The sequence below is a fragment of the Nothobranchius furzeri genome, chromosome 9 (genome assembly GCF_043380555.1).
Source record: "Nothobranchius furzeri strain GRZ-AD chromosome 9, NfurGRZ-RIMD1, whole genome shotgun sequence".
NCBI classification, from domain to species: Eukaryota; Metazoa; Chordata; class Actinopteri; order Cyprinodontiformes; family Nothobranchiidae; genus Nothobranchius; species Nothobranchius furzeri.
In genome coordinates, this window is record NC_091749.1 from 74,314,375 (window position 1) to 74,335,783 (window position 21,409).

The 21,409-nt window shown below is 43.9% G+C and overlaps 2 protein-coding genes and 1 pseudogene across 4 annotated transcripts; all 3 read right to left on the reverse strand.

The window, feature by feature from the left end:
• Positions 1-815: 815 nt before the first annotated feature.
• Positions 816-9,727, reverse strand: LOC107381276 (UDP-glucuronosyltransferase 2A2). 2 transcript variants are annotated; one of them, XM_054731889.2, is made up of 2 exons: positions 9,036-9,727; positions 816-5,909 (listed from the first exon to the last, which is right to left on the reverse strand). In XM_054731889.2, exon 2 carries the CDS (start codon positions 5,889-5,891, stop codon positions 4,308-4,310), a length of 1,584 nt encoding a protein of 527 aa, XP_054587864.1. In that variant the 5' UTR covers positions 5,892-5,909; positions 9,036-9,727; the 3' UTR covers positions 816-4,307. The 2 variants fall into 2 exon arrangements, with proteins under 2 accessions (XP_054587864.1, XP_054587863.1); XM_054731888.2 differs by having other exon boundaries at positions 8,842-9,727.
• A 1,213-nt stretch (positions 9,728-10,940) lies between these two features.
• On the reverse strand, positions 10,941-14,142 carry LOC129153085 (UDP-glucuronosyltransferase 2A2). The gene is made up of 2 exons (XM_054731894.2): positions 13,980-14,142; positions 10,941-13,529 (listed from the first exon to the last, which is right to left on the reverse strand). The coding sequence occupies exon 2, from the start codon at positions 13,527-13,529 to the stop codon at positions 11,949-11,951; it is 1,581 nt and encodes a 526-aa protein (XP_054587869.1). The 5' UTR covers positions 13,980-14,142; the 3' UTR covers positions 10,941-11,948.
• A 1,893-nt stretch (positions 14,143-16,035) lies between these two features.
• LOC129152236 (UDP-glucuronosyltransferase 2C1 pseudogene) lies at positions 16,036-21,087 on the reverse strand (annotated as a pseudogene). Its single transcript, XR_011521535.1, has 2 exons — positions 20,972-21,087; positions 16,036-20,039 (listed from the first exon to the last, which is right to left on the reverse strand). The product of XR_011521535.1 is annotated as a UDP-glucuronosyltransferase 2C1 pseudogene (transcript).
• Positions 21,088-21,409: the final 322 nt, after the last annotated feature.

Here is a 21,409-nt window from a genome sequence, read left to right on the forward strand (position 1 = left end):
TTTTACATTTATGACCCCAACAAAAATATAAGAAGAATTCTCACGTCACAGAGGCAACCTGGGAATATTTTGAGATTTCTGTACAAAAGCATAGATTTTTAATTAATTTTTAACTTTTTACCAGTTTTTCTGTATAGTTGGACAACAACGTAATTAATTTTTGTTAGAAAACTTTTTAGGTATACAGTAAATATAAGCCATTTACAACATTCCACACGTACCTATGGTGATCTGAGATTTTTCTCCTAATTATAGAAAGTAGCACTATTTTTTTATGAATATTTAAATTTTTGTTGTGACCTTTATAGTTATATTTCCTAATTTTTCTTCAAAAAAGCTTTGAGTCAACTGATTTAAAAACAACATCATATTATTCCGCATGTTAACACTGCCATGTGAGAATATTTTGGTAATTTTATGATGATTTATGTATTTTTCATGATTTTTTAAAACAATTGATCAGTAAGTCACAAAATGAAACTCATTGTTTTTGTTGAAAATCTATTAAATCTAAAGACATTATCAAGTCTTTATGTTATTTGTAATATTCTGTTGATGTATAGATGATTGTTTGATAATCTCACTCATTAAATCTTCACGTTCTTTAATAAGGAAACAGTGGAATTCCATTGTAATCACGATTGAGAAGTCAGCCATGCCTCTGAAAGATATGTGTATAGGCTTTGCAGGTTTAATGACGTATCCTGAGTGTTACTTTCATTGCGCCGGTTGAAGTGAGCTGACGGGACGCCGGCGGGAGAACGTGTTTTTGGGGCGGGACCGCGTGAGGACTGGCGAAGTTGAGGGCGGGGCGGGTGGGCGACTGGCGCTGGGGGCTTGGAACCCGTTGATAACTGCTTGCAGTTCTAGTTTATTTTTATTTTTTTGTCCTCCCCCTTTTCATTGACTGTTCAATTCTCATCTGAATACATTGGCATGTTCGCCTTATTTGTAATGTAAATATGCTTTTCTGCAATAAAAAAAAAGAATACTCATTCTCGCGTCCTCAAACGCGTCCTCGCTCCACCCACATTTCGAGGATGGGTCTGATGGATCCTCACAAGAGCAAGGGTATCCCAGCATGCTTTGCGCGCCGGCTGCTGGTATTATTGAACAATGCCGCTCAGAAATTGGTCTCAACCCGGAAGTACCAAAAATTGCAGTTCCACTCCCGTCCACTAGGGGCTGGTGTCAGAAGCGAGCAAATCCTCATTGACTCCCATGTTAAAAATACCAATTTCACAGCAGAAATCAACATGTTTACAGCCTGGTACCAGAACATGTTTTAGGTTTAAATGATCTAGTTTACACTCATGACAACTCTGAGGGGGGTGAATTTTTTTCTCACTTTTCTGTTTAAGTGTATTAAAAGCCTAAACTTCTGTATAATTAATGAGCATCAGACCCACGTGACCACAGAGCTAGCTCCGTGGAAAGGCCTCAGTAGAGCCTCGGTCTGGCCTGGAAACTGCTCCGGGATTTTGAGTCTCTGTGTGTGTGTATTCTTGTTTGGATATTATTTGTGCAATTGTTGGACAAAATGACTTGCTGTGGCATTAATTGCACTAATAAAGCGTCCAAGGAGTCTCCACTTCATTTTTTTCGGTAAGTAAAATTATATTTATGTATTTTAGGTCACTGCCGAGCTGAGCTTAGATTTTAACATGTACTGTTTAACCATGAAATTTAAATGTAATAGGGTAAAACCCAGTGCATTTAACATAATGCTGCACTTTAGAAAATGGGATGAAATATAACATGTTGGTGGAGCTGGGTTCCCACTATCGGCTTGTGGAGCTCTCGGGACACCGATGATTTCCACCCGTTCTCCCCTGGCTTCGCGGCTTCTGTTTGCTGCGCGGAATGCCGGTGTTCTGGGAATTTCTACCCCGTAAACCGTCCTACTCGTTGTTACTGAGCATGTGCGCGCATGCGCACAACACAAAATGGGAATGCTTCTCCGCTGTCATATTTGCAGGAAAATAGATAAGTAGTAAGTATTAGTACTTTTTATTGACGTTGATACTTGATTTTTTGGGTTATGGTTAGGGTTTGTGTCATGTAAAACACCGTAAAATTATCCTACGGGTAGGACGTTTTGCCAAAGTAGGACATTTTCTCAGAACACCGGCTGTTTCTCCCTGCAGCTCGGCGCATCTCTGTTTGATCGCAGCTTCTGTGTGCTGCGCAGGCTGACGGCGTGTGGAGGTCTCGGAGACCTCTGTGTTCCACCCGGTTTTACCCAGCGGTCAGCCCGGCGTATCTCTGACTCAGAAGCTCTGGTGTTGTGCACAGTTGACTCCGGTTGTAGCTAGGTTGCTACCTCCGTTAGCTTAGCTCCCACCTCCGCATTAGCTTTGGGTTAGCTTCAGGTTAGCTTGTAGCTATTTCGACCGGGTGTCGTCAGTTGATCCCAGCCTTACAGCCACACCCTCAGCTCCACCTCTCTTCCCTTTTTTGGAATTGTCTGGGCTTGACGGAACCTGTGACACGGTCAAAATGGCGGTGGTGGCCACCTCCCATTTTAGTACAAAAACGTATTATTGGAGTCTATGGAAAGGAGATGTCCAGTATATTTATGTCGATGTGTAGGACGGATCTGTAAGGACTTCCTAAACACCCCGCAGGAATATTTCTTCACTCCTAGTAGAAATACCAATTTTCTTCCTTGTTCCTCTTACTCCAGTCCTTAATAAATGATCGTGCTGGTCAAAAGTCAGGAACGTCATGATGAAGGGCCTTCTGAACACCATTGTTCCCCCATCAAAAACAAATATAATTTTAGGATGTCCTAAAAGCTCATTCTGTCTCTTATAAAGTGGCCTGACCCCTTTACCTCCAGATGACCTTCTGCAAACGCTCCAGCGATCACGAGCCAAAGTCTCCAGAGACACAATGATGACGACTCTATGTTCTCCGGAACTTTCACAAAATGCTCCAAATCCTGAAACAGATTTTTAATTGACCCTTCATGTGTGGCAACACATGCTGCACAGTTCAGAGTTTGTTGAAAGCAAAAATACGTCTTTGGAGGAAGCTCATTTCAGTCGTGTCCCCGTCAGAGGAACGCAGAGACGGAAGAGGGAGCCACGCCCTGACTCGCCCATCTGACATTAAACCCGAGGTATCGAGCCAGCATGGCGGCCCCAGCTGTACCAGGCAGGTCAGGGAAAGGTCATGTTTGGCTTCCTCTCGCATCGTCTTTTGGTTTTCAAAACCCGTTTGATGAATTTCACACGAATTTCTCTGAAATTTGGAAACCTTTTGCTCAGAAAAATTCTTAATAATAAAACTTTCAGTTGAGTTACGGTTTTGGAAAGAAAACATTCAAGTTATCTTTTTTAGCTGCCAGAACCGTTTGTTGTGAAGCTGCTGATTGGCCCAAAGCCTGGGTTCCCACAGCGTTTGATTCCTAGATCCACAGACGAGGCCGTACGAAGCTGACGGAGAACAGCTGCTGTCTGCAGCGCAGCAATGTAACAGCGGTACGGTCATTCCAATCTAGAGGGTTGATTATGTAAATGATCGGCCAGAGGCAGAAGTGTAGTGTAAATGCTTTTGAAAACCAAAAGACGATGCGAGAAGAAGCCAAACATGACCTTTCCCTGACCTGCCTGGTACAGCTGGGGCCGCCATGCTCGCTCGATACCTCGGGTTTAATGTCAGATGGGCGAGCCAGGGCGTGGCACCCTCTTCCGTCTCTGCGTTCCTCTGACTGGGACACGACTGAAATGAGCTTCCTCCAAAGACTTATGTGAAGCGAACTAAAAGCTCAGCTGAAACGGAGTTTGGGATTTTCACCACTGGATTTTCAGGAAAATCCTGTTTTTTAGAACAGAAGATATCTTCAAACCAGCTGATGACATCACTCTGGACACTTCCTGCGTCAGCCTTGCAGCAGACGACGACGTGTCATCAGTCAGACGTAGCTCCTGAAACCTCTGCTCGGCGAGGACGGGTGTTGGGTTTCCCGTTAGACGTCTTTAAGGGACGAATGCGAAACAGTAATTCACTGATTAGAGGAGAGAATTTCTATTTTCTATGACTTTTGACAAAATTCCTTAACAAAATTAAAAAACTCAACCCAGTTTATCTTAGATGATAAAGTCTAGTTACACTGAATCTACAGTTGTCATGCAGAGGCTGGCCGGGTTTTCTTTAAGATGCTGAACCTTACAGCCGGATGAACAGACTCCAGGCTCTTATCTGCTGGTCCTTTTCTTCCTAAAGCTGGAAAACATTTTGTGTGGTGCGACAGTAAATGAACCGCCTCTCCTCCGCCCGGCACTGGCGTTCATCGCTCCTGCTCAGTCTGATTTGTCTTTTCTTTTCCAGCAGACTCTGAAGCAGAAGCTCACTAACAAACCGATCAGTAACAGCACCGCGGCTGCTGCCGTGAGGAGAAACAGGATGACATCTACAGAGCGGTACACGTGCCAGGGCAGCTTGTAGGCGTCGCTTCTCAGGTGAGCCGCTCCTTTGTGTCTCATGACGAACTCTATCCAGAAGACGGCTCGCTCCAGCGGCTTCGTCGGCTGATCTCTGTGCAGTCTGGAGAGCCTCTGCATGTTCGCCCTGTAGGAGGACTCGGTCAGCACTTCCTGGATGGTTTTCACTAATGTCTTCTGATTCAGTTCAGAAACATCCAAAATCCTCGCAACACCTTTAGCTCTCAGTCTGGAGAGGTTGTCTGCTTGATCAAAAACAAAGGGAATGCCTACCATAGGAACTCCGTGATACATAGCCTCATAAATCCCGTTTGTACCCCCGTGACTTATAAAGAGCTTAATGCTCGGGTGCCCGAGCAGGTCATTCTGGGGCATCCAGTCGAGCACTAAAGTGTTGTTGCCCAGGGACGCAGGCTTGATGCCCGTATACCTCCAGATGACCTTCTGGGGTAACTTAGCAAATGCAGCAGCGATTTCATGGGCTAAGTCAGGAGGAAGATCTCCAATCAAAGTCCCAAACGACATGATGATGACTCCGTGTTCTCCAGAACTTAGCACAAACGCCTCCAAATCTGGAGAGAGAGGTTTGGCAGGCTTACACTGGAACCCTCCCATGTAGACGACATTAGGCATGGTGGGTCGGGGAAACTCGAACACAAAGTCCACTCTCATGAGCCACAGGTCTGCTGCCTGAAACAGGGAGAAGTAGTCCACGTCTGGACCAAAGTAGCGCTTCGACAGAGCGGAGTAGTGTGGTCCGACCACCCGCCTGTACAGATGCATCCTCACGTTGTAAAAGATCATGTTTTTCACCCTTTCTAAGATGGTCATCCCATCTGTCAGTTCTGATGGTGGAAGTGGGACGTAGGACAGAGGAGAAGGTGCGATCGCAAAGTGCGCCTCGCCGTGAACAGTCCAGCGAGCGTTGAACACAACTGGCAAACCAAGGTGGTGGGCCAGGAACACGCCTCCGCCGTTCGCAGGGTCGGTCAGAACTGTTTCATATCCAGCGTCTCGGAGGGACTTCATCAACTCTTCGTTTTCAAACATGGAAACAATCATTTCACAAACCTTTCTGTGGAATTCAAAGAACTTGTCTTTCAGCTCCATGTCTAAAGCAAACCGGGCCCATGCAGACCCATAGCTCCGTTTAATTTTAATGACCTCGGAGACAAAAAGGCGGTAGAAATCCTCGTTTCCTCCCAGGGCAAAATCCACCGTGACTGCCTGATAATGTGGGGACGTCTCGCTGATGTACCAGCTGTCCGCAGCTCGGATTACAGTCACAGAGTGTCCCCGTAGATGCAGCTCCTCAACAAGTACCTTCATGTTCACCCAGTGGCTCCCGTCATGTGGAAACACCAGGACCTTCCCGCCACGGGCAGTTGTGACCATGAGACACAGCACGGAGAGGACGGAAACGCAGAATGATGACAGAAGCATCTTAAGTTTTGGTGCCGTCTGAAACAAGAGGAAAAGAAAACGTCATCCTACAAGGTTGCTGATCCAGCAAAGAGCGTCTCTGTTTGTAGGAGGAGCTCCCAACACACGGGGCCTCTGGGAAGATGAAGCCCTGCGTGGACGGTGCGTCCGACGTAACGGTATGAAATGACTGTTTTCCACCTAAAAGTCGTTTTCCCCCTCTCCTCTGAAACAGAACTAGTCTGCATGAGATACGGCCTCAAGGTCTCATGCATTTGCTCTAAACTGCTTCCTTTCCAGCTCAAGAATGAAGAATGGACTCTCTCCTTTTAATAAATCAAAGAACTCTATTTTAATTTCATCAAATACAGGCCATTTACAGTGTTGGGAGTAACGCCGTTTAAGTATAACGGCGTTTCTAACGGCGTTCTTTTATAGGTAACGGAATAATCTAATGAATTACTTTTCCCGCCGTTGCAACGCCGTTACCGTTACTGGGGATGGAACGTTGTGCGTTACTATGTGCTTGTCGAACGTTGAGCAACAGCGTGAGGCTTTCTGACCGCCACACTTCAGCTGCAGCCAGGGAGAGAGAAGTGTCAGTAACGCACTTACAAACACGATGATGATTGGCCGGGTGGGCGGAGACCCTCACGGTCTCAGTCGCTGCATTCTGTAGACACAATGGGAATAACTCCGTTTAAAATAACCGCGTTAATAAAAAATATTTCTTTCTGTAACGAGCAAACTAATTAATTATGTCTTCTTGTATCAAAACGTCGTTTCTGTTACTGATAAGAAAAAGCGTGCGTTAAGCAGCGCGGTGTGTTGAAGCTGTCATCATCAGCTGATCAGGAAGGAGCTAAAGAGGCAGATGTTTTCATCCAAGTGCGTCACGGCCCGTGAAGAACGAGGAAGACGTGATGAATATCTACGGCTGCAGACCCCCCGCAGATTTGTTGCTGCAGCAGCGAATCTGCGGGTCTGCAGTCGTGCCCTTAGCGTGACAGCGGGACGTCCTGAAGGTCCGCTCACCTGTTCACCGCTCAGACGTCCTGATCTTCTACCTTCCTAGATCATCCAGCTGTAACCTGTTTCTGATCATGTCTTTAGCCCCGCTGTAACACTGATGCATCAGTCTCAGACGGCATGGAGCTCAGGTGTTATCAGAACTACCTGTGTGTGTTTACCACCCAGCTTCAGCTCTTCTGTGGTTGGGTCTGACCCAAGTTAGTAAATGTGAGTCCTCCATCAGGCTTGTGCCTCTTCTAGTGTCATTTTAAAGTATTTTATTTATTTATTTAACCGTTACTAGATTACCTGCAACAGAAATGCTGCTAAAAACACACAACTATGTGAAGCTGGAAAAATTAAAATACTGTGCAAAATTACATTTATTTCTGTAATTTAACTAGACTGAGAGACCATTTAAAGGCTCGGGAACCTTTACAGGTGTTTCTATTTGCAATTATACATTTTGGCTGATTGGGGTCTTGTTAAATATCACACAGTGACCTTTTAATAGTCTAGATTAGTGTAATGTTCCTATTAGTAGTTCCTCCTGTTAAGTGCGTATTTGTTTAAATTATTCAGGTTTATATAAAACATTTGGACATACATTTTATTATGTTCAGTCATTAGTCATTTATATTTTACTATTGTAGTCATTCTTGCATTCTTTAATGAAAAAGTAACTAAGTAGTTACTTTTGTTGGTAATTAGTTACTTTTATGATCTTGTAACTCAGTTAGTAACTGAGTTACTTTTTTGACAAAGTAATCAGTAACTATAACTAATTACTTTTTTAAAGTAACGTTCCCAACACTGGCCATTTACCATTCAATAAAGCTAATCAAACAAAGTGTTAGTCAATAATAAGATGTGGCCAATCTGTGAAATGAAAATATTAATTACTTTATTATAATCCTACAGAATATAATAAGTAATATGACTTTAAATGTTCCACTAGGACTGATCTCACGTAGCGTTAAGACATGACACATTGCTTTACTGATCCAATCAGAATCTGACAGATCTGACGGAGGCGTGGTTTTGGTGGTGTTTGGTAAATCTGTCATCTTTTCATTCGACCATAAACCAAAACATCCGAAGTATAAAACTATGCCCACGTCATCTTTAACGCCAGTTCAAAGTGTTCTAGAGAAGTTGTCGGAGTGGCCAATCCGTAACTTTCCTCTTCAGCCGACAGAACCAACGACAAGCTGGATAAAATCTGTTGCTGTTCCACCTGCTGCAACGGTTCCTTTCAGAATAAAAGCTGAACCATCACGACCCAGTTTTGGGTCTTGCTAGATGCCAACAAAGCCGTCGTGACCTGGAAGTATCTCAAGACGGATGGTCGGCTGCCTTGGCTGCTTCTACAAGCTCCGGCTCTATAAGGTCAAGCTGGACCTCGACATTCCTGATCTAACGGGGACTTCCTGGAGGGTACGTAGGCCGACAAAACGGCGTCGAATGTGTTTATGAATCTCCAGATCAAGGCTTAGAGTGAAGACATCACCTTCACTCCCATCAGAACTAATCGTTTCTTCGGATTTGCTGGTTCTGAACAACATTCCACCCCACCCCATTCACCGTCTCATTCACCTTAGTTACACCACACATTTAGTGTTAAAGTCGGTCTAGTTTAATTTGTTTAGTAATAAATCTTTAAACTTTTAAACTTGACTCTCTCTTCTGTTGTCTCTGAGTGAATATGAAGCTGTTATCTAATCTCTGCAATAAAAAGGTCCAACCTTCTGGTTTAAATAATCTCTCAGATCCATAAGGTGGATTTCATATTTCCTATGGGATCTTTTGTCTTATGGCTTATTAAATAACATATAAATTAAATCATCACACAGCTGTAGATAAACAGCAGAACGCGGCTCAGCCTGCACGTAACGGAAAGTCGTTTCTTTTTCCACACAAACTGAAAAATGAGGCGTGAACGTGACATAAGAGCTGAAACCTGCAAGGCTGAAGCTGCAGCGGACCTCTTCCTTGTTACAGAGCCGTCCCACCCTTAAAGCTGCTTGGGAGAGATTCTTGTCTTTCTGGGTCGCGTCAGCGTTCAGACCGTCGTTTTTACATGACGTGTTTCTGCTGCCGTCATTAAGCTACACGACCTCAAACCAGGAGACGAGGAACAAGACAACAACTCACAAATGAGCCTTCTGTGGCGTGTCTGCACTCTGCTGCGGTAAAGCTGAGGAACGAGTTTGAAAAGTGGCCGCTTTGAAAAAAAGTACTTCCTTCCTTGTGGCTTTTTTTAAGGGCAGCGTTATTCAGGAAGTGTTTCTCTGCTACAAGCTCATTAAAACTGCCAAACCTCAAGAAAGATCTGAGAAACTCGTCTTTATCTGAAGTGAAAAAGGCGAAATGATGAAACAGTCTGCCTGATGAAGTGTTCGCATGTCTGCAGAAACAAGTAGAGACAAACAGATGCCGCCTGCACCGTCTGACGGCTCCTGGTTCGTGTTCAGACGGGCTCCATGTGACAGCAGGGTCTGTCCCCTCAGGGACACGGTCCTCTGGTAATGTTTGTTTTCTGTGTTCTGTCCAGGATGACTGGTTGATGTGCACACAATCAGTCTTCTGTTTATGAATGCATGTGTTGATTTTCTACTTCTGTTTGAGTTACCAGTGACTTGGAGTTTCCCATGGAGTTTCTCACCTGCAGCTCACCTCCTCAGGAAGCCTAATCAGCACTGATGGCATCTGCCTACTCCCAAGGGAGGGGAGATTCATGTTTCTGCTTGTGTTTAAGGATATTTTCTGTTATGGATAGGGAGTTTGTAATTATGATTTAGTTATCTGAGTTACCCGAACTGATTAGACTGGTGTGTGTGTGTGTGTGTGTGTGTGTGTGTGTGTGTGTGTGTGTGTGTGTGTGTGTGTGTGTGTGTGTGTGTGTGTGTGTGTGTGTGTGTGTTAATTGTTCCCCTCTTGTTTGGAGTGGTCTGATCAGCCACTGTTTAAGCTGAACCTGGTGCGTCTGAAAGGTGATGGTGTCATTCTGACTGGTTTACATTGATTAGGTTAAGTTCATGTGAACTTCCAGCGGTGCTTCTCTGGCTGGTTTGTGAGTCGCTGACGCTCCACCACGCCTGCTACATGAAAACTAAACACACCTCTTTAGCTCCAGCGAGTGGAAGCAACATGTTAGACATGAAGACATCGCTGCAAACCTTTACTTCATTTAACTTGATGCATGCAGCATGCCTGCATCTGAGTATCAGCATGTGAATGGATGAATGGTTCACTGTAAAGTGCTGTAGAGTCCTCGGACTCAGAAAAGCATGTGTGGATCATTTATCATTAATGTCTTTCTAATCCATCCATCCAGGGTCAGGTCACAGGGGCAGTAGACTAAGTTGGGAGGCCCAGACTTCCCCCTCCCCAGCCACTTGGGCCAGCTCCTCCGGGGGAATCCCGAGGTGTTCCCTGGCCAGGTGAGAGACATAGTCCCTCCACCGTGTCCTGGGTCTACCTTTAGGTCTCCTCCCGGTTGCACGTGTCTGGAAAACCTCACCAGGGAGGCGTCCAGGAGGCATCCTGACCAGATGCCCGAGCCACCTCAACTGGCTCCTCTCCATGTGGAGAAACAGCGGGTCTACACCGAGCCCCTCCCGGATGACGGAGCTTCTCACCTTATCTCTACACTCTTCTGAGAAAACTCATTTCGGCCGCTTGTATCCGTGATCTCGTTCTTTCGGTCACTACCCAAAGCTCATGACCATAGGTGAGGGTAGGAACGTAGATCCACCGGTAAATCGAGAGCTTCTCCTTCTGACTCAGCTCTCTCTTCACCACGACAGACCGGTACAACGCCCGCATCACTGCAGATGCAGCACCAATCCGCCTATCGATCTCACGCTCCAGTTTCCCCTCACTCGTGAACAAGACCCTGAGATACTTAAACTCCTCCACTCGGGGCAGGACCTCATCCCTGACCCGGAGAAGGCGTTCTACCCTTTTCCGACTCTGACTAAGTGGAGGAAAATGGATGGTCAGAAGAGGTTCGTGGGCCTGTGTTTCATGAAGTTAGAATAAAAGAAACAAATGTGATCATGTTTTATTTAGTGTTTATTTCATGTGGGGCAGTTCAGTCTCACAACTAAACGTGTTTCAGGTAACAAAGGAAAACAACCTGAAAACGTTTCCACCTGCAAAAGTTGCAAGAGCTCGTTAGGTGTCAGCTGCTGCGTGTATAAATAAACACGTGTTTACAGCTGATTTAAAGCAGCATTGTTTTAATGGCGTCCTTCATTTGCGGCTCTTGGCTCAGGAGAGCTTTAGCTTGCTGTCGGCCCGCCTCGTGTTTGACTCTAAAACACAGAAATACAGAAAAGTAGCTCCGCCATGCTTGTGTTTATTTACTGTTCATTTTTTTATTAATATTTGTGTCAAGTTGCCATGTTGTTGTGAAGCTTTTGCTGTTTGTCTGGAAAAAGAAAAAAATAATAAAAAAATGTACATTTTCAGGCAAATTAAACATTTTTAAAAGGAAAAGACGCTCCGTTCTGACGCCGCTAGAAGTAAAAAAAAAACAAGCAGAAAAGAAAATGACATCATCACAAGTCCATTCAGTCATTTAAGGAAAAACAGAAAACTTTCTTATGCAAAAACAAACCAATTTAAGTTTAGAGTTGAGTATTTATTGAGTTTCTTCACTCAGGTGCAGCAGCACGACTGATTAGATCACCAGCAGGTGTGTGTGGGTGGCTCCTTCATAAGGCAGGCTACGCCCTCACTAATGTTTGCTGAACTTGGAAAAAGGCTGACAGTCAGAACTGTTGGAGAATGAATGTAATAATGATCTGTAGAGCCATCTGCTCTTTAAAAGTTTTATAAAGGAGGCCATTTATCTGTTTAAAGCAAATGAACTCCCAAACAACAGAAGGCAAGCTGTCCGAGTCTTCCTGTGAGCTGCAGCAGGTTCTGCCTAAAGCCACCGAGGGGCACGTGCATGGCTGCAATCTGTATAACAGCTTTAAATAACAAACGTGTGAATAAATAACACGGCCATGTTCAGAACGTTAAAGCCAACTACCGCCACCGTGGGAAACCCTCTCATTATTCACGCTTTACTTTGCGTCTGCACACGGCGCTACAGAAACACCTGATGAACAGGATGAGAGTAAAAACCACGAGCAGAGCTACTGCGGTCAGGAAGAGGACTACATCTACAGAGTGGTAGATGTACCAGGGCATTTTGTAGGATTGGGCTTTCAGGTGAGCAGCTCCTTTATGCCTCATGACAAACTCGATCCAGAAGAGGGCGGTGTCTATCGGCTTCATCGGTTGGTCTCTGTGCAGCCTGGAGAGTCTCTGCATGTTGGTCCTGTAGGACGGCTCGTTCAGGACTTCCTGTAGAGTTTTAAAGAAGTTGTCATCTTTGTCTGCGGTACTCAGTGAAAGAATTTTGGCTCCTCCTCGGTCTTCCAGGCGGATCAGATTGTCGTATTGGTCAAAAAACAGCGGTAAACCCACCACTGGGACGCCATGACAGATGGCCTCTTGGACTCCATTCGTTTCACCTTGAGCTACGAACAGTTTTATTTTCGGGTGTGCTAAAAGGTCTTTTTGTGGCATCCAGTCAACCAGGAGAGTGTTGTTTCCCAGAGTGGTGGGTCTGTTACCTTTGTAGGTCCAGATGACTTTCTGAGGCAGTTTAGCGAAGGCTGCGGCGACCTCGTCAGCCACGTCATCAGGAAGCTGACTCACAAAGCTTCCCAGGGACATGATGATGAACCCATGTTCTCCAGAACTCTGGACAAACTCCTCCAAGTGCTCAGGAAGTGGTTCTGGATCTTTACAGTGGAAGCCCCCCATGTACACAACATTAGGCATTGTGGGACGAGGAAAGTCGAACACAAAATCGGTTCTCATCAGCCAGATGTCTGCATCTTTCATCATGTGATCAAAGTCGTGATCAGGCCCAAGATATTTGTCACATAAAGGCTGGTAGACTTGTCTGATCGCTGTGAACGTTTGTAATTGGGTGACTTCGTACAAAAACACGTTCTTAACTCTTTGAAAGAAGGTCATCTTGTCCGTTGAGCTAGTTCCTACGACAGGAACGTACGACAGCGGTGAAGGAGCGAGGGCAAAATGAGCATCTTCTGGTATTAACCAGCGAACGTTATAAACCAGGGGTAGATTCAGATACTTGGCTACAATAACTCCGTTGCCCCAGCAGGGGTCAGTAAGAACCAGGTCAAACTTGCTCTCGTTTAACGTTCTCACCAGCTTTGGATCACCAAGCAAGGATGAGACTAGTTCACTCACATCTCTGTGAACCTCAGCGAGCGTGCTCACCATTCCTACAGTCATGTGGAGAAAGCTGATGAAGGGTAGAGCTCCCCTTTGAAACTCGATGAACTCACTGAGAAGTTTAGTCACCAACTTTTTATCCAAACTCTTTTCCACAGGAACGGTGAGGGTGTTGTAGGAGGAGTTTTCCTTGATGAACCAGCTTTTGCTGGAACGTGCAACAGTTATGTTGTGTCCTCTGGAGTGCAACGCCTTAAGAAGGACCTCCATGTTTATCCAGTGGCTGCCTTCGGTCGGAACCACCAGGATATTCCCACCTTCACAGGCTTTGGGAATCAGATGGAGCAGGAACACAACGCTGCAGCAGCAGATCAGCCTCATCTGGAATTAAAACATCCATTGAACAAAATAAAATATAGAAATAAGCAGAAGACTATGATTTTCCTTGTCCCCTCTTTGTGGTGATGGTATGACCTTCACCTCTCTCTCTTTATTCTGCTCTCCCCACCTATTCCACCTTCCTCAGGATCCACCGATTTCCCTCTTTCCTGTTCACTCTCTCTCTTTCTTTACATTTTTTAAACACAATTGTTTATTTTTTGCTCATTTTAAACATATTTTAAATAATTTTCTAAATGAGTTTTTATATTTTACATGTTTTGTTTTTGTGAAGTGCCTCGTGGTTTTTATCTTGAGGCGCTTCTTGTACGTTAGGCTTTTCATCTTTATCATTTCTCAGCTTTGACTTCAGAAAAAAAGTTTTCTATTCACAAAAACCAGTTTGATTTAAAACCAATGAACATTTGTTGATAAAGAATTGTTTCCACTTACTGTCGGTCTTTGTCCAGATAGGAAAGTCACTTCTGAGGACTGGGGGGTGTCGCACCAACAGGAGAAAGTCGGAGTCGAGCGAAGTCATGCAGAGACGAGGAGCAGGTGCCCTCCAACCTACAGGATACCTCTAAAGCTACTAAAAAGCAAACAACCTGTGTGCAGAGAGAACAGTGATAACAGGTTTACTGATTGACAGGGTCAGTGAGATGTCACTCACACCTAATAGTTGTGTAAAATCTGTTTTACTGTTAGTCTTTAATTTTGGTAAAGCAGCATGTTTCTTCTTTTGTGGTTAATCGTGTCTACCTGGACTGCAGTGCATAAAAACGCTTTCATTACAATTTTGCTGTTTTCAGTTTATACTACATAAACTTTCAATTCAATTCAAGTTTATTTATAAAGCTCCAAGTCAGGACCAGAGTCGTCTCAAGGACCTTCACACAGTAAACAATTCAGGTCAGGTCATTAAGCCAATCAGTAACAAGTTTCCTATAGAAGGAACCCAGCAAATTGTATCGAGTCACTGACTAGTGTCAGAGTCTTTACAGCAATCCTCATACTAAGCAAGCATGCAGCGACAGTGGAGAGGAAAACTCCCTTTTAACAGGAAGAAACCTCCAGAGAATCCTGGCCCAGTATAAGCAGCCATCCTCCACGACTCACTGGGGATGGAGAAGACAGAGCACACACACACACACACACACACACACACACACGCACACATATATAAACTTTATTGTATTTATCCTAGTGGATCTATAATTAAACGGATAAACTAGTAGTAGCACATCCAACGTCAAGGAAAACAAAAAGTTATTATCAGGAGAGGGAGAATGTTTAAGTGGTTAGCAGCAGTGTGCTAGTCGATGGCCCCCTCCATGAGGCCACCACAGCTCAGCAGAACATCGTTGTAGCTTCTTCTGGGGAGAAAAACACTTAGAGAGAAAATAAAGTTAACAGCTGAAATAGCAGGAAATAATACAGTTAAAGAGCAGATTGTAGAAGAAAGCAGTAGAGTGTGGAAAGTGGTCAGTGTATCCTCCAGCAGTCTAAGCCTATAGCAGCATAACTACAGAGATAACTCTGGATAATCTATCCTATTTAGATGGAGGCATGTTGGAGGCAGGGCAAGGGAGAGCCGTCTTTACCGACTGTACACTCCACCTCCCTCTACTCCCCCACTTGTCCAGATCTAGGCTAACATCAGATTTTAACCATAGGCCCTATCAAATAAAAATGTTTTAAGCCTATTCTTAAAAGTAGACAAAGTGTCTGCCTCACGGACTAAAGCTGGGAGCTGGTTCCACAGGAGAGGAGCCTGATAACTAAAAGATCTGCCTCCCATCCTAATTTTAGACATTCTGGGAACCACCAGTAGACCTGCAGTCTGAGAGCGAAGTGCTCGGTTAGGAACGTATGGAACAATCAGATCACTGATGTATGATGGAGCTTGATTATTAAGAGCTTTATATGTGAGAAGAAGGATCTTAAAATCTATTCTGAATTTAACAGGTAGCCAATGTAGGGAAGCTAAGACAGGAGAGATATGATCTCTATTTTTAATTCTCATCAGAACTCTAGCTGCAGCATTTTGGACAAGCTGAAGACTTTTAACTACATTCTGTGGACTTCCTGAGAGTAATTGGATTACAGTAATCCAGTCTTGATGTAATAAACAAGAACAAAGCTTCCGTGTACCTTGACACAATAATAAAAGTATTAAATAATTCATTATAAAGATGTTCTACATGATATGGAAAAGCGCACAGTTCATGTCAGGGCACAAAGTCAAAGGAACCGACTGTAGACAGTCTGGATGAAACCTGCTCTAGGCCTCAGGCTGGGTGACGTTGGTCTTTCAGCAGGACAGTGTCTTTGGCTCTGCCAGAGATCAGTTCAATAGAACATGTTTAGAAATGGCTCCACCAACACCTCCCATCCAGCCTTCTCTAGGAAACCACCCAGGGATGGGCATGCCAAGCTTGTGGCATCATGTTCAAAAAAACTTTTAACTGTAACCAAGTTTTGTGCAAAGTGTGAATGTACACCAGTGTAGTAGAATAGACTTTATTGATCTCACAGTGAGGAAATTCACTTGTTACAGCAGCACCAACACTTGGTATAGTAATAGCAAAGGTACATGTACATATACACATAGGCAGTACACTAGTATTGTAACCTTCGACCACGGAGAATGAAAAACCCGGGTTCCAGAAGTATGCAGCACACTGTAGGGGACACAGACATGCTGGGTAAACCAGTAGTACACAAGTATTAAACACATACTGAGTGATGCATAATCCTGCATCATAAATGTCTGTCCTGCATAATGATATATTATTATTTCAGTAAATATGCAAAAATCCCAGACTTTTTGCATGCTGTCGTTGTGTGTGTGTTGGGGGGGTAGGCATGTGGAAACAGTGATGTGTCATGAACCTTTTCCAAACCAGGTTAGAAATGGGTCAGCGTTAACAAACTTGGCATTTCTCACAAGTATTCTGCTTCAAACCAGTTTAACCTGAACTTTGAGGGTTTCCTGCACGACAGTCTGGCTGATCCAGATAAGAAAAGTCATGTTAGTGTTGTACTTTACCGCACTCGAGTAAATTCAGAGTCCATTTAACACAGAGATAAGGAGCGGATGCCCTCTAACCCCACGAATCATGCTAACTCTCTTAAAAAGCAACAAACTGTGCAGACTGAACAGTGATGACATGTTTACTGATTACAGTCGGTGAAACATCAGCCTGATCAAACAGGTGTGTAATAGCTCACGTGCACTTTGGCTCATAGTGCAGAAACACAAAGGAATGACTTGTTATTAGAAAATAAAGTCTTTGTTACAAAACAAAAACAATTAGAAATGACCTTACAAAGCTTCCATCAACACATCATGTAGATATTAGAAGTGTGTAAAGTAGCATTGCTTCCTGCACGGATGTTGTCGGTGCACAAAGTGTGTTTTAGTTTTTGCTGTAAACTTTCTGAACTCTGCCTGAGGTCAGAGAGCGTAACGGGGTGAGATGAGTCCCTGACCATATTCTGTGGTCAACTGTACCGTCCTTAGGGAGGGGAGGTGGTCTGCTGGGTTCTCCTGCTGAGCAGCCGGAGAACCACATTCAGAAGAAATGTGTCCAAATGTTCTCATTAGAAGAGTGGTAGAACCCGTATCGATGCTCTGAGATGTGAGCTTTACATAAAATAAGACCTAGAGCCTAAATGTTTACGTTTATGTGCTTAGCAGACGCTTTTACCCAAAGCGACTTACAATTTTTTTTTAACCTGTAGGGCATGTTGTGATCTGTGGGGGAAACCGGAGTACCCGGAGGTAACCCACGCATGCATGGGGAGAACACGCAACTCCACGCAGAAAGGCCGCAGCTGAGTTTCAAACCTGCAACCTTCGTGCTGCGAGGCAACAGTGCTAACCACTGTGCCACCATGCAGCCCATGAAATATGGAGATTACAATAAAAGATAGAAGATAAAAACCGTAGTCAAAAACTAAGTAAAAACACAAATCATAAAAGGCTAAAGGAAGAATAAAAGAGCGGGTGGCTACCAGAAAATCCCTGATAATAAAATGCCTGCTGAAATAGATGCGTTTTAAGCTTTGATTTGAAAGTGCGCAGGTCGTCGGGGAGTTTGTTCCAGAGTGAAGGGGCCATCACTGAATACGAGTGTTTATATCTAGAACGTGGAAGTTCTAGAAGGACCTTGCCCATTGACCTCGTAGCTGGTGCTTGCTTACGTAGAGACAGAGTCAGAGAGGTGGGCAGCACCGAGGCCGTGGATACTCTTGAACAGTGATCTACTCAGAAAGACACCGGGAGCCAGTGTAGCTTTGAGAGAATGGGAGTAATATGGCTCCACCTGCATGTGTTTGTCCGGAGACGGGCTGCAGAGTTTTGAACTAGCTGCAGACGAGCTATGGGGGACTTGGGCAGCCAACAAATAGAAAAGGACAGTAGTAACGTCTCAAAATGATTGCATTTAGTGGCAAAAGGCCACACATATTGATAGGGTTGAAATTAATTATTGAACAGTTTGATTCATTAAATTCTTCACATCATGTTTTCCTGATTAGCTTTTTTTAAATGTGCGCTGCAGTCTGGACACGTCTTCCTGAAGCACAATGTGGTAACCTAGGTGCTGTGGAGGAAAAAACACCCAAACCAGGCAGGTAAAAGGCAGAAACGGCCCAAAGGATGGCATCGAGTGACACTAGGAGCAGACTGGCTAATGCTAGCACATGGATATATTTAGATGTGTTATTTTTACTAGGATGAGTGATACTAATACAAACCTAGAATACTACTGAAGTATTGGTGAATTTTGTTGTTCTATTTTCATGTTATTGGCAGCGGACCAATCTGGTTTCACTTCAAATGTCGTCACAAAGATTATTCGATTAATCAACAGAGGATTCTGTAAAATATTTGATGGCTGCAGCCCAACATAATATATCCAATCATTATTCACGCTTTATTTTGCGTCTGCACACGGCGCTACAGAAACACCTGATGAACAGGATGAGAGTAAAAACCACGAGCAAAGTTACTCCAGTCAGGAAGAGGACTACATCTACAGAGTGGTAGATGTACCAGGGCATTTTGTAGGATTGGGCTTTCAGGTGAGCAGCTCCTTTATGCCTCATGACAAACTCGATCCAGAAGAGGGCGGTGTCTATCGGCTTCATCGGTTGGTCCTTGTGCAGCCTGGAGAGTCTCTGCATGTTGGTCCTGTAGGACGGCTCGGTCAGGACTTCTTGTAGACCTTTCAGGAAGTTATCTTCGTTCACGGTACTCAAGGAGAGAATTTTAGCGGCTCTCTTCTGTCTCACACGGAGCAGATTGTCGTATTGGTCGAAAACCAAAGGCAAGCCTAGCAGTGGGACCCCATGACAGATGGCCTCTTGGACTCCATTCGTTCCACCGTGAGCTACGAACAGTTTTATTTTCGGGTGTGCTAAAAGGTCTTTTTGTGGCATCCAGTCAACCAGGAGAGTGTTGTTTCCCAGAGTGGTGGGTCTGTTACCTTTGTAGGTCCAGATGACTTTCTGAGGCAGTTTAGCGAAGGCTGCGGCGACCTCATCAGCCACGTCATCAGGAAGTTTGCTGACAAAGGCCCCATGAGACATGATGATGAACCCATGTTCTCCAGAACTCTGGACAAACTCCTCCAAGTGTTCAGGAAGTGGTTCTGGATCTTTACAGTGGAAGCCCCCCATGTACACAACATTAGGCATTGTGGGACGAGGAAAGTCGAACACAAAATCGGTTCTCATCAGCCAGATGTCTGCATCAATCTTAATCTGATCAAAGTCGTGATCAGGACCAAGATATTTTTCACATAAAGGCTGGTAAGCTAGTTTACTCGCTAAAACCATTTGTATTTGACCCACCAGATATAACAGCATGTTCACTACTCTTTCAAAGAATGTCATTTTATCAGTAAAACCAGATTGTACTATAGGAATGTATGATAATGGTGAAGGAGCGATGGCTAATTGAGCATCTTCTGGTATTAACCAGCGAACGTTATAAACCAGGGGTAGATTCAGATACTTGGCTACAATAACTCCGTTGCCCCAGCTGGGGTCAGTAAGAACCAGGTCAAACTTCCCATCGTGTAATTTCCTAACCAAACCTGGGTCATCCAGCAGGGCAGGGACAAATTCACCAATGTTTCTGTGAAGTTCTGACATTTTGCTGAACATGCTAGCTACCAAATGGAGAACAGTGGTCAAGGGAAGAGTCCCCCGTTGGAATTTTATCATCTGGAGCAAGAGTTCCTGTACAAAGTCTCTCTCTACGCCTCTTTCCACAGGAACGGTGAGGGTGCTGTAAAAGGAGGAGTTATTCACCACAAACCAGCTTTTACTGGAATGTGCAACGGTAATGTTGTGTCCTCTGGAGTGCAAAGCCTTAAGGAGAACTTCCATGTTGATCCAGTGGCTGCCTTCAGTGGGAATCGCCAAGATGTTCCCGCCTTCGCAGGCTCCGGGAATCAGGAGGAGCAGGAATGGGACACTGCAGCAGCAGATCAGCCTCATCTGGAATGGGAGGCGCGTGACAATCACTTCATTTTAAAAAGTTTAATCTGTTTTTTGAGAATAAACAATTAGAAATATGTGGTTTGATAATCATCCCCTCACTGTTGAATAAGGGTTTAAAATAAAATAGTCCATTATTAACATCAGCAGCAGCACTTTTCACATTATTTTCAAAAATGAGGAAGAATTTCTCCATAAATGTTTGGATTTCTATGTCAGCTTACAATGGCTTAGTTCAGCTCACTAAGTTCTTTAGTGAAGGACTTTTTTTTATAAACTTTTGATTTATTTTACTTACCACTGAAGAAATTGGGTGAAAGTCACACTTATTACATTTTTATAACACATTGTTACAAGACGATGTATTAAAGGCTTGTGAAGTGAAAACCAAACTGTTATCTGTAACGATAAGCTGAGTAACCTTTGAGCAGTGAGAACTGGAGGCTGATTACAGGTCCAGAGCAACATTTAGTGTCAGCGCTTACGGCTAATGTCATCATCATCATCATCATTCTGCTCATTTAGAACATCAGCTTCACTAAGAATCGATAAACGAGGAGACAAAATGTATATCAGGTTATATCGGATATTTAAATGATCGTTTTGCATTTGGCCTATTACTAAATAAGGCCTCACCATTTATCTTGATAAAGCCTCAACCTCCCGTAATAAAAATAAACTAATCATCAACTTTATATAAAAATGTATTAAACACGCGCTGAAAATTTTGCCAAATTTTGCCAAATCAGCCACCAACGTTAGGGGTTTCTTATATTTATCCTAATGAAAAAGTTCATCCGCTTCCGTTCCGTAAATGCGCGCTCCCGAGGCCGAGAGAGACGAACTACACCAGAGGAAACAACATTGGACATAACGGTGAACGTTTTAGTTTTAGTTCTAGTCAGTGGCTGAGGAAAAAATAAATGTTTCACCTCGGATAGTTTGATTGAACTCTTCCCAAGTTCTTCCTGGTCTCCCTAATCGGGCACGTTTGTTTACTTCCGGTTATGGACGTGCGGCGGGAAACGACGGACCAGTCCAATCCACTGGCAAGAACAGGGGGGTTGTAGCATGTTTTCATTTACCATTTTAAAGTTGTTTAGACTTATACAACTTAAAAACACATTTAACTCATATTTTACAACATAAATACAGAGAATGTAAAATCAATGTAGTGATTTTCTGACGTATTTTAAGCCAAAACCTGATGACGACATGTGCCTGATGGTAAAGTCCTCGAAACCAAAATTCATTGTATTATGTTGTGTTGTGTTGTGTTACAGCTGTTTTTCGAGTTCATTGATTTTCTAAGATTACCAAGTCTTACTAATTAGCATCAATTGGAAAAACAAACCATAAATAATTTTATT

Bases quoted from the DNA above. Each gene is read 5' to 3' on its own strand.
- LOC129153085 (XM_054731894.2), bottom strand. From the start codon at position 13,529: ATGAGGCTGATCTGCTGCTGCAGCGTTGTGTTCCTGCTCCATCTGATT.
- LOC107381276 (XM_054731889.2), bottom strand. From the start codon at position 5,891: ATGCTTCTGTCATCATTCTGCGTTTCCGTCCTCTCCGTGCTGTGTCTC.